General features: G+C 35.5%; 1 protein-coding gene across 1 annotated transcript; it reads left to right on the top strand.

Moving 5' to 3' along the window:
- The first annotated feature begins 946 nt into the window (after nucleotides 1-946).
- LOC144964439 (NADH dehydrogenase [ubiquinone] 1 alpha subcomplex subunit 13-like) lies at nucleotides 947-12,974 on the top strand. The gene is made up of 4 exons (XM_078898694.1): nucleotides 947-1,056; nucleotides 7,353-7,431; nucleotides 11,617-11,688; nucleotides 12,380-12,974. Exons 1-4 carry the CDS (start codon nucleotides 969-971, stop codon nucleotides 12,582-12,584), a joined length of 444 nt encoding a protein of 147 aa, XP_078754820.1. The 5' UTR covers nucleotides 947-968; the 3' UTR covers nucleotides 12,585-12,974.
- The last annotated feature ends 491 nt before the right edge of the window (nucleotides 12,975-13,465 follow it).

The raw sequence follows: 13,465 nt of genomic DNA, 5'->3' as shown, positions 1-13,465 counted from the left end.
CAAGCCAGCCACAGACATAAGAGAGGGAGGGGTATGTGAAGTTTCCTGTGGCAAACGAGTTGCTCGTGTTTTTTTTTTTTCAAACGAATCACTGCTCGATGACGTCACTGACTCGAAACCCGCCCGAAACCGACTCGATTTTAGAGGACTCGATCGAAAACCCGCTCGATTTGATCGTTTCAAACTCGACCCAGCACTAGGTTTAGATTTCAGATTGGAGAATAGAAATGGAGTACAGTCGCTGCAGTCTAACTAACGCAGAATACTGAGTACAAAAAGTATATTCGGGTATTAGATATCTTGAACCGAAATCTTATTTAATCTCACCAACGCAAATTCCATTGGAAGCACATCTATTTTGAGACATTAAGAATTGTTTTTAAAGCATATGACACAATTGAAAGACTACGTAGATAGAACAGAAATAAAAAATAAACAGTCAAATAAATGTTCTATTTAAAAAACGATTTCGATTATATTTTGTATGCGTTGTTATTATCTCCTCTTTTGGAGAAGGGTACAGGGTTGCCAGTTTGGCATTTTAAATGCCAGATTCCAAAAATCTGGCATTTTTGAAAACCGTTTGGCATTAGAAAAATCATTTGGCATTTGGCATTTTCATTTGGCATTTTCTTTTCTTGTATATTATACTTCAAATGACACCTTTTCTCAACCGTGGTGTAGTGGTTTAGCACTCCACTTAGTAGTCAGTAGGTAAAAAATTACCCCAACAGGAAATCTAGTATAATTCAAAAAAAAAAGAAAAAAAAAAGAAAAGAAAACATGCAAGCCACCAGGATATGATAGTAAATTGTCTATCAAAAGTGAGTAGTTTTCTTAGTGGGGGTGGGAGTCAACAGACTTTGGCATTTTTTTGAGTGTTTTGGCATTTTTTGAGTCTTCCCCTGGCATTTTGTTGAAAAATAATCTGGCAACCCTGGAAGGGTAACATAGAGGTCAAGCACAAAATGGTTACCTACAAACAAGATTCTGCCCCAGCGGGCGGCTATGGACCTTTCGAATGGGCTAAACGAGCCCCTAAGAGGATGTTTAGTGGTATGTTTGAGTCTTGTTTAATCTAGATAAATGAAATCGAAGAATCAATTAGGCAATCACTCAATCTCTCTCTCTCTCTCTCTGTCTCTCTCTCTCTCTCTCTCTCTCTCTCTCTGTCTCTCTCAATCTTAGGTAGTTGCATGAAAATTTGAGATTGCAGCAATTGTTTTCAAAATAGTCTCATGCTATTCTGCAAGAAATACACTTTTCAATGGTACCAAAATTATGACAATGTGACAATTAGAACCAAAGTTACGGGATTATTAGTCCGCAAAAGTGGACCAAAATACTTAATATAATTTAAGAGGAAAAAAGAAACTAAAACTGTGACCAGAGAGCAACCGAAAAGCGGGGGAAATGGAAAATCACGGTTATTTGGGGTGGAATACATATAAAACCATATATCAAAATGATCGCAAAGGAAAGACGAAGCAAATTTTAAAAAAATTAAATGATTATTATGCAATATTATGCAACGTCATGCAATTACATAACCCTAGAAAATGAAAAAAAAAGACGCGAGGAACGGATAATAACTTTAAAAACAGATTTGAGGGTGGTCTTCTTCCAGAGCATGCTTACAATACTATGGCTATGATTAATTTTGAACACAAAAATTGTTAAAACAAGAGGAAAGGAGCGTAAACGTATGAATTTAGACACTAAAGTTGTGTCCTTGGGGAAGGCACTTAATATTTGGCATTGGCAAATGAGCAACAGACGAAAGATGACTGGTATTCGGAGAGAAGAAAAAAAAACCAAAAAAACAATGAACAGGGCTAGAAATAAAGTTGAACAAGTGTCAGTAAATGCAACTTGCAAATGTACTGCCCAATGTTTTTGCATCCTTGGACAAGACATTTGGGCACCAACAGTACTCGGGAGAAACAAGCTTGCCGCTTTATATATGCAAACATGGTCAGTGATAAAAATGCAAAATTAAAAACAAGAACTACATAAGAGTGGTAGAGAAAACTTAACCTGAAAATGCAAAATTGAATATTACGTAACATATTACATAATAACAAACAATAAGCCGATAAATACCGACACTTTGCAAACTTTCTGCAACATAGGCATGTCATATATCAAACTGAACATCTCGAAGAGATGTATCATATGACTAACTATTAAACTACATTAAAATTGAAATGAACTTTAGAAAATTTGATAATTGCTTTGCATTCAACATCACTAAGAGAACAGATTAAAGGGTACTCACGTACTGACTCGCTTAAATCCATAAGATGGCTGATATGTGGCAAAAGACAGAAGACAACAAAATCTAGGCACCTGCTGGTTGTTGGCTGCATGGAATGTAGACACAGGCAAATCCAGGTAATGATACTGAATAAATACATCGAAGTCCAAGCAATGATACAGAAGTAGTTGGGGGAGACTGACGATCGAATTCATGTTGTTACTTCAATTTCATATTTAAAATACAAGGCAGATTATTGGAGCTGGAGGAGGCAGTCGACGGGAGTTGGAGGTGGCAGACAATCAAATTCATGTCGTTATTTCAGTCTCATATTTAAAAATACAAGACAGACGACTGGAGTTAGAGGCGGCAGACGACTGGAGTTGGAGGTGGCAGACAATCAAATTCATGTTGTTATTTCAATCTCATATTTAGAAATACAAGGCAGATTATTGGAGCTGGAGGCGGCAGACGACGGGAGTTGGAGGTGGCAGACAATCAAATTCATGTTGTTATTACAATTTCATATATTCAAAAATACAAGGCAGATTATAGGAGCTGGAGGTGGCAGACAATCAAATTCATGTTGTTATTTCAATCTCATATTTAGAAATACAAGACAGACGACTGGAGTTCGAGACGGCAGACGACTGGAGTTGGAGGTGGCAGACAATCAAATTCATGTTGTTATTTCAATCTCATATTTAAAAATACAAGACAGACGACTGGAGTTCGAGGCGGCAGACGACTGGAGTTGGAGGTGGCAGACAATCAAATTCATGTTGTTATGTCAATTTCATATTTAAAAATACAAGGCAGATTATTGGAGCTGGAGGAGGCAGACAATCAAATTCATGTTGTTATTTCAATCTCATATTTAAAAATACAAGACAGACGACAGGAGTTAGAGGCGGCAGACGACTGGAGTTGGAGGTGGCAGACAATCAAATTCATGTTGTTATTTCAATTTCATATATAAAAATACAAGGCAGATTATTGGAGCTGGAGGAGGCAGACGACTGGAGTTGGAGGTGGCAGACAATCAAATTCATGTTGTTATTTCAATCTCATATTTAAAAATACAAGACAGACGACTGGAGTTCGAGGCGGCAGACGACGGGAGTTGGAGGTGGCAGACAATCAAATTCATATTGTTATTTCAATTTCATATTTAAAAATACAAGGCAGGAAATGAAACATGAAAATGTGGTGTCATAATGAACGTCTGACTCTGAAAACAAAAAAAGTACTTCGATTATGATTAAATCAACAAAATTAAAAGTTATATAATAATTTTTGTTGAGGTAAAGAGTAAAGTAATGAATGAAATATACTTGAATTGGCTCTATCATGCTATTCTGTATTATTTGTATTGAAATTAACCACATTAAATTAAACCAACACACTTAACCTGCAGAACAAACAAAAATAAAAGATAAAAAATAATATCAGTGGAACATAATTTTTAGTTGTCCGGTATCATCCCAGTTAAAAAGTCATTTCAGTTTCAACATTCATTCATAAAATAAAACTAAAATTATGGATGGGACTATTTTCAGTCTTTTTACAGCAATTATTTAGCTTGAAATTATTTATACAAGTCACAAAAGCAAACGCAGTCGATAGTTTACAGACTGCACTGTACACAGGAGACTCGGGGATACATCGAGAGGCAATCCTGGTTGGCCGTCGCCAACTTCATGAACACGCATCGTATTTAAAGTCACTAAAAGACGCTTTCGCCAGCATCAATCACCACCAAAATTCACACAAATAGAGAAAAATGGTTGGCGAATAATATAACATTAATTAAAAATAGGTAATATAATGAAAAATGTATTTAAAATGAAGTTAAAACTTACCAAATTTTCAAACAGCTGGCATCTGAACAAAGAATGAACGGATTAAAAATCTGAAAACGCCGCCTGATGCGCTGGCTTCTCCTCTTTAAAATGAGACCGGAAGTGACGAAATTAGTGCACAGGAAGCGATTCCACGGCAATGGAAGTAAAACTATGTTCACCGGTAAACACAATTTTCACTCCAGAGCCGTAACATCGATATCGGGGCTCGATCAGCGGCTCAGCCACGGGCGATGCGACTACCTACAATCTCTCTTCTCTAATGTCTAATACTAATGGAGTGACTCCCTTTCTTGCTTGCAGTTGTGTATTTAAAATCATCAGTAATTATTATTATTATTAGGTGGCGTTTTTATGCACCTCTGTTAGAGGTGTACAAAAGCGCACCGTTTTTATGCACCTCCATTGGACACAAAACGCACCATTTTTATGCACCTCCGTTGGCGGTGATGGTAAATTAATGAAAATGTTGCTGCATACGTCAGGTTTAAATAGTTATAGATTATAGTTTAGTACGCTGCTAAGTGATTACCTATATGTACGTTTATACTATACTATACAATGATAATAAATTAAAGAATAATAACAATAATTTAAAAAATCAAAAGTAAAAAGAAACATGACACAAATACTGATCTCAAATAAATAAATAATTTTAGAAAATTAAAATTGAAGTTTTTTAAAAACATGATTAAAAGTTTTTGAAAAAGAAAAAACAAAGAAAGAAAAAAAACAACAGACAAACAAAAATGATGTCTTTCTCAATAAAGTAAACTTTTTAAAAAATGTCTACAATGGGAATCGAACCCAGCACTTTCAAGGCTAGAGTCTGACAGCTTGTCCACTGCGCTACAGAGCCACCTGACTGTTCATCACATTTAATAAGGTCTTTCTAAAACATTATTTTACCTTCAATGCAACTTCTATTTTATGGCTTTATTTTTATATTTCGATTTTTTTTATTATTGTTATTTTTATATAATTTTATTAACAAAAACGTCCTACAGATGTCACAATATAACTTTCTCCATGTCCGAATACAGAAACACAATATCGCTGATGAAATTGGGTGGGATGCGCATGCATGACAAGAGGTGTATAAAAACGGTCTGTTAAGATACACCGTCAATGGAGGTGCATAAAAACACTACGTTATTGTTATTATATTATTATTATTATTATTATTATTATTATTATTATTATTATTATTATTATTATTATTATTACTATGATTATTATAATAATAAAATAATAAGGCAGTGTCTACGTACACGGTAACCGGGCACCTAGCCTCAGGATCTACGCACACGGTAACTCCAGTAACTGGTTTGCCGCTACAATACAAGCAATGGATGGACCTCGCTCTGTATGTTTGTGTGTGTGTGTTATTTTAAAATTTATTAAACATACAATATAACCCATTAAAGGCGAGATTCAAGGTTACCATGTATGTTACTGTTACCCTGTACGTAATCTAGTAGATCCTGAGGCTGGTGACGAAAATAATGATACCAAGATATCTGCGATATTCCTCTTTATAACGAAGTTATGCATCTTTAATTGAACCCCCCCCCCTAAAACTTCAGCAAAAGCCAATGGCAATTTCCAGTCATAACTTTCTTATGGGCGAGTTGGGTCACAGATTGACTCCCACTGCTGCTGCTCACTAAACTGCCAAAAGTTACCGTGTATGTAGACACTCCGAAATAATAATAATTGTAATAGTAATGCATTTTTTAAAAATTAGAATTTTTAAAAAGAACAAGGGAATGGGGGAAGATGGTAAATGAATGATAGACATGGGTGCAAGAGTGCAGGCTACTGCCGGCCGATTGGATTACCGAAAAAAACGTCGCTGGCTTTTTGCGATTTGGATTTGATTGATTTTTTAAAAAAATTTATTTATTTATTTTTTGTCTTTTTTTTTGTTTAGGTCCCAACAATCGGGTCGGGTATGTCCATATGATTAAGCGAAACTTTTGAATCACGATGCTACTGTGACCCGGAAGTGATACTTATATTATTAAATTTGAACCGAAAGTTGATTAGAGAAGTCAGTGAATCTTGCAGGCTTTTTCAGATTAAATGTCTGGTCATAAGTAGACTTGCAGGCTTTTTGAGGTCCAGTTGCTTGCACCCACGGATAGATGGTCTAGTGTTGAACATTATTGAGGCTGACTGTACTTGTAACCACGTCCGTTAATGACCTTGTTGGCATTTTCTCTAGAACCGAGAAGATGAGTATCTGTACTTCATGGCTTATACCATAAGGAAAATAGAGAAAGAGAGGAAATGAAGCGGTCTTAGTGTCATGACTTATACTCAGTCTCAGTACTAGAGCCGAGACCGTGGAATTGGAAGTTCAGGTTGACAGTCTCGCTCATAGTTTCTCTTTAGCCTGTTATGTGAAAGCTAAGTAAAATGGGGAATTCCCAGTACTGGTCTTCTTACCATTTATGGTGATCCTCAGCTTTCCTTACCGGTAGTTTATCTGTTGCGAAAAAGGCTAGTACTGCCCGAGTAAAAGAATAAATAATAGTAATTTTAATTTTAACAATGATAGTAATAATGATAATAATATTAATGATAACAGTGATTATTTTGCCAATATTGCCAAAATAATTTTAAGATTTTGTTCTGACCAAATGGGGAAGTGGCTTTGGTTCGTTCACTTTTACGATACAACCAGCTCTATGATGACCCACAAGGTATTGTTCATATCTTACCAGGTCAGCGGCAAAACCTCCACGTCCAGTAGTTTCAGAAATATTTCACTCAAAAGCACGAAAACGTATTTTTATTGAATTTCTAGTGACTGCATGAATTTTGCCTTTTGACACAACCTAAAGTAACCTCTTCACTTGTCGTCTGCCAAATTTCAATCATTTTCATTGGTAAACAATGACGTAATTGATTTTTTTAAATAGCATATAAGAAACGGTCGCGTCCTCTGTTTTGTCGCAAATTTGGGCACTTTGGGAGCGAAAAAAGATTGTGTGGGATAGTCATTGCTACATATTTACGATGGTTTTGATAAGAACTTGTCACCAACACTTAAAACCACGTAATCAAAAGAAGAAAAAAATGTCATTAAAGAGTTGAAAAAAAGATTAAGAATGGCATAAGATTAAAATTTGCCATAAACGGTAAGTAACCATGTGGTGTGGGATTAAGCTGTTACACTTTGACCTTTAAAACCTGAATGTTTTTTACTCATTATGATTGTTTTGCAGGAGTGACTCAAATAGCAGGCTTTGTTGCATTCACCACAGTTGCCTGGGTAGGCTATATGTATCACAGGAAATATCTCGAGTAAGTAAATTTGATAAAATAATAAAAATATAGCAAAAAAACAAAACAAGCAAACTTGAGCTTTTATATAGTGCAATATCCACTAAATTTGCTCAACTCAGAGCGCTTTCAAGGGGTCCCTAGCCAACCGCAACACTTAATATTTAGGACGAGTCATGGTGCTTGTAAGACGATTTTACAATGCTGTCAACGGCCAGATGGAGTATGGTGAAAGAATGTGAGTAAATAGCCTTTTCCAAGAACTATGTACTGCTCAGGGCAGGACTCGAACCCAGGACATTATGATCCGAGGCGAGTGTTTTTAGTGTTCTACCACTAGACCACATAGCCGCATCTAATTTAAAGTATGTCCCTTATAACTTTATGGAATTCTATCTTATATTATCTACTATTTTCGTTATTTAGTTGTTTTTTTTTTTACCTATTCTCATCACTCTGCGAGTCAGAAATCAACGTCTGCTGTTTGTAATTTCAGCGGACTTTTTCTCTTTTTATTTTATGAATCTTGATTTCTATTTTGGACTTTAAAAGTCTTACTGGGCCTAAGTCACCTGTCAGTGTTACTTAAAATGCTCTGCATCATGCATCATGTGTTACCACCCTGAAGGGAGGGTAAATCGATGAGTCCTGCAGACCTCATTTGTAGAATCAGCAAATTCATTGTGGCAGAGATTTTAATTTTTAAAAGAGTTGAAGGCATATTGTATTTTTTGTGGCAACTGTGTCATGCTTTCATAATTCTCTGGTTTTGCAGTGGAGCAACACTTTCCTTGTAGTCTCTTCTCTTGCATGTAATGATCTTATCTATGCGGCTATGTGGTCTAGTGGTATGACACTTGCTTTTGAATAGGAAGGTCCTGGGTTCGAGCCTCGCGCTCGACGCATAGTTGAGTCCTTGGAAAAGGCTCTTTACTCACATTCTCTCACCGTACTCAGGTGTAAGATGAGTACCTGGTCGTTAACAGCGTTGTCTTTGTTTGAAAAATTGTAATATAACAGGCGGCATGTCCCATCCTACATGTTAAATGTTGCTGTTGACCAGGGACCCCTTGTAAAGAGCTTTGAGCATATTTAGTGGATATTGCGCTATATAAAGCTCAATTATTTTTTTTTAAGCTCAGTCTATTATTTTGGTTTGTGCGTGTGCGTTTTATACATATCACTCCTCCTTACTATGACTGTCTTTTCAGACCTGCAGATTTGATTTGTCTTTGATGTTCAATGTTGTTGTTGAAGGTGAATTCTTAAAGACCTATGAAAACATTTCTTCATCAATCCCAGTCTATCCCATGCTATTTTTCATTTACCCTCATTGTGACTTTTCAGACCTTGAACAAGTCAGTAAATAGTCTCTTAGATCAGTGCTGATGGTTTTCCTCGGATCCGCGAAAATCCGCGATTTTAGAGTCCAGAGGAGGAATATCCTCCTTTTTAAAATTACATTTTCTCGAAACAATGTGCTAGCAATGAGAGAGTTGATGTGTGGTGGAACTCACAGGTGCAGTTTCCCACTCTCCAGAAGTTAGCTAGAGTATCAATGATAGTCTATCATCTCAATTGCTCTAGAAGTGGGGTTTAGTGCAGTAAAAATGGGGCTTAAAGGCAATTGTTCAACATTTTCCTACTTTTTCACTTTTTGTCAGCATCAGCACTGTTAGATACATACCACAGACCTGTAAAATGTCTGACAATTGTCGGATTTCCAGCAATGTCACCCCAATATTTTTACTGTTTTCTACATCATTTTGTAATTTGTGACCCTCCGCCTCGAAGCGGTATTAAGTCGGGGTTTGGAAAACGAAGAAAACCGGTTTTAAAGTGGAAATGGTCAAAATTATCAAATTTCAGTTTTTGGTTGTTTCAGAAACTACAATCATTTTTCTACATGAAAACATAATTCAACATAAACAATGACGATAAGTTATATAAATTTCAAGTTTAAAAATGCAACTATCAGTGACACATTCAAAACGAGAGTTGACTTTCTCTCAGAGAGCCACCCTTTCCAAGGCTTAGTAATACCGAGTCTTTTTCTCCACCAATAAGATGTAAGATATCACAGCAAAGGGCGTGTCTTTATCTATCTCAGAGAAAGCATGGCTGTTTCCAAAATTTCATGGTTCAACCAATAATGAACTTTAAAAACTGTAAACAAGTCTAGGTTTTTCCCTGACAACCTTACAAATGAATGATTCTGATTGGTCAACGCTCATCACATGCGCTGTGGCTGTAGACCATAATGCTCGGGCGATGCTTCATGACGTCAGCATGCGTGTGTTACATATGTGTGTGTTTGTGCATTTTGATACACACCACGTGGTATTATCTCTTTGTCTAGTTGCATCGAGGTGATGGTCCTCCTTTGTCCCTCTTTTTTTATTCATGAAATTATAGGACATGCTAAGACTTAATAGGACAACAGTTGCCTAATCTTACACTTACAGAGATTGTTGTAGAATAAACATTTAATTTTAAGTACAAAAGCAGAACAATAAATAGAACCTTCAACAATTAATGAACTCCCGATGGAAATACGTGTAACTAAAAAATGAAATGGATGGATAGATAAACAGACAAAAAGACAAACCTATAAATGGATAAATAGATAGATAGATAGATAGATAGATAGATAGATAGATAGATGAAGAGGGGAGAGAGACAAACAGAGAGAGAGAGAGAGATGGATGTTCGTTTTGTCGTGCTTTCTTTGTATACTGAAAGAAAGGAGGAGGGGGGGGGGGGGGGTCTTTTTAGACAATGAACAATGTGGGTGAACGCTAAGGACAGCTTGAGAGATTCAATAACATGTTTTCATGTAAGTCACAACACAATAAGCCCCACCCCTCCTCCTCAAGCTGTCATCTGACTCAAAATGGAAACAATGCAATGATTGATTTGACCAGCCCATTTCTTTAATTGCAGTCTCATTGGTCAATATGTTTCCAGTTGATTGACTATGACTTATTTTGTAACAAAATGCTTTCTTTAAACTATCCCTACAATTCTTTGCTCCGCCTCCATCCCTTTCTTCATGTCTACCTCACTCTCTCCGTCTCCCTTTTGTTTCTTTCACACACACACACACACACACATATACACACAAACACACACACAAACACATACAATTATACAGGTTTCAATCTTTATTCTATTTCCCTCGCGTCCTCTTAATGCACAAGCAGTCTCTCTCCCCTCCACCTCTCGCTCCTCTTTCTCTCTATATCTCTCTCTTTCTTTCTTTCTCTCTCTCTCTCTCACACACATGTGTGTGTGTTTGTGTTGTGTGTGCGTGCGTGTGTGTGTGTATTTTACTCTCTCATTCTATCTCTTCCTCTCTAATCCTCTTTCTTGATAATTCTCTCCCTGCCCACCTGGCTTCACGTAGTTTCAAAACTGTACTTTCAAATTATAAAACCTTCTTTAACTTTTGGCATTTTGAAATCGTATTTTCTCTATTAAATAAGACAAAAATTTCACATTAATATCACATTAATAATACATTATTTCATTGATTCTTTATTCAAATATCAAAAATTCTTGAAAAAGTGAGCAATTGTCGGCATTTTTTTCCAGTGTTTTATTTGTTTAAGAACATCTTACATAATAATGAATAACTACAAAAGTAATTATTGGATTGTTTCAAAAATTTGTATGTACATTATTAGATGTATAATCTAAGCTCATGCCAAATTTCACTATTCTCGTCAAATTTTCGATGCCCGTATCTTAGGAGTTATCTTTGCCCATTGATTTGACTGTGCGTGAAAACGGTGCCTCACTTCAAAGTCGATTTTCTCAAAATTTGGTTTTCACACTCCCCCTACTTCAAACGGTCATATCTCGGCAATGAATGATCAGAATTGTATAAATTTGGTATCAAATTTTAAAGCATAAAATAAGCTATGATTGGGTACCAAAAACCCAAAATTGAAAAATCCGACTTAATACCGTATCGAGGCGGAGGGTCACATTTATGTAAGCATATCGAAACAAAGGTCGAAAATCTTTTCATAATTTTATCGGCAGCCACTTACAGGTCAGGTACCCCCATTATGAAACAACTTTGCCCCATGATTATACATGCATGTAATACTGATTTTATAAAGCCAAAGCTTTGAAATGTATGACTTTTTTACTTTTACAAAATGCTACCTTTTACAATATATTATTTTCTTTTCGTTTCAGTAATGAAGAATTGGAGATGAGAGATGCCCGTATAGCCATTGAACCCTTTATTTTAGCAGAGCAAGACAGGGCGTAAGTTAAATTGAATAATGTTATAATGCCTACAGTTCATTCATTGCGTCAGGTTTTGGGATTAATTTGAAAGATAGGGGAGAGACACAGGGACTGTTGTACCAAACAAGCTGAGAGAAAAATACTTTTTTTTAAAAATCATGCTGGAATATCAGTCTTCTTTGACAGGAAACTTCTGTGATGGCCAGGAGGTCTGAGGTTTGGTCCCAGATCAAGGAAGACTAGTTTTTTTTTGAGATAATCTGTATTGAATTTCTCAAAGTATCAACTTGGTCTAAATTATTTTATTTTGTCACTGAGCATCTATTCCTGCTAATTTTTTTGGTACCAGTCTCTCAGTTTTTTGTTGCTTTTTTAAGGTCATTTAGTGTTTTTTAATCAATTAAACAAATAAAAATTTAGATTGTGTCTATAATTCTTTGATTTCAATATCAATAGATTTTTTGTTTTAAATTATTGTTAAAGTGGCCTTCTGTCATAACCTCATGTACAACAAAATCTATACCACTATACTCTTGAAATGCAAATTTTTCAGAGAGTAAAATGCAGATGCTATTTATATGTTTGCTATCTGCAGTGGGAAAGACTTTTTTTTTATTGAACATTCAATATTTCTCTCTCTCTCTCTCTCTCTCTCTCTCTCTCTCTCTCTCTCTGTCTCTCTCTCTCTCTCTCTCTCTTCTCCTTTCAGGATACTTAAACATTACAGGAAGAACAGAGATGAAGAGAATGAATTGATGAAGGATGTTGAAGGATGGAAGACAGGGACTCTATGGGGTGAACCAGTCTACCACAATGTCCGTGATCGCTACATCGAGCCTTCATTAGAAGAACTTATTGTGCATATGAATAAACGAGACAAGAGTGATTTCTTGTGGGATAAATTATACCGATAGACTTTTTATAGAATTAGTTTTGTCAGTTTTTATTCTATGTAGGTATTCTATGTATGGTATTTGTGGTTGAAGTGGAGATTTATGTTTGATTTCTAATTAGTCTTTTTTTTTTTTAAGTCTGTGTATATTTCAGTCTAAATATAGGATGAAATTAGATGAACACAAGTTTCAGTACGATGGATGGCTGAAGTGTGATATGTGAGCTTTTCTTTTGTTTGTTTTTGTTGTTGTTGTTGTTTCTTTTTTAAAATGAATCAAAGGAGCATGTTCTTTTTAATTTGATTGTTCGACTAAGTTGTTTTGAATAGGATATACTTATTATAAGCTGTAAAAAAAATGAGTGTCCTAATTATGCTTTCAGGTGGTGAATAAAATGATGAGAAACTTCCAGTTTTGTTTTGTTTTTATTTTTACAGTAGAATTACTTTAAACCGAAATTTTGGGGACCTTCTAAACTATTTCGGTTTAAAGACATTTTGGTTTAAAGCAAGTTCCCGTTTTGCAATGTTTTTCAGGGTAGTATCTATTTAAGGAATTTGCTAATTTAATTGTATCATGGGTTTCCCCTTAAATGGAGTTGTTGAATAAATGCCGTCTTCGTAACTATTTTAAAATGATTTTTTTTTAATTGTTTTTTTTTTTTGGTGTATTTTAAAAATATTTTTGGGGGTTTTCGTTTTTCATTCAAAATTGTTGAAAGAGTTGAGTTCGTGATGCTGTGTTTTTTTACATATCTCCGTCTTGATCAACTTTTTTTTCATTGACTTCACATAGTATTTTGATTTTAAACTCAAACGTGTAAGCACAGTGCTTTCTTTTAGAAATCTTTTAGTAAAATGTAAAGCTAAAATAAGATCGAAAGTTCTTGTGCGATAATTGAT

The sequence above is a fragment of the Berghia stephanieae genome, chromosome 2 (assembly GCF_034508935.2).
Source record: "Berghia stephanieae isolate SIO BIC M18660-M18661 chromosome 2, UCSD_Bste_1.3, whole genome shotgun sequence".
Classification (NCBI taxonomy): domain Eukaryota; kingdom Metazoa; phylum Mollusca; class Gastropoda; order Nudibranchia; family Aeolidiidae; genus Berghia; species Berghia stephanieae.
The sequence above is the reverse complement of the archived record's forward strand: the minus strand, read 5'-3'. Positions and strand labels throughout refer to the sequence as shown.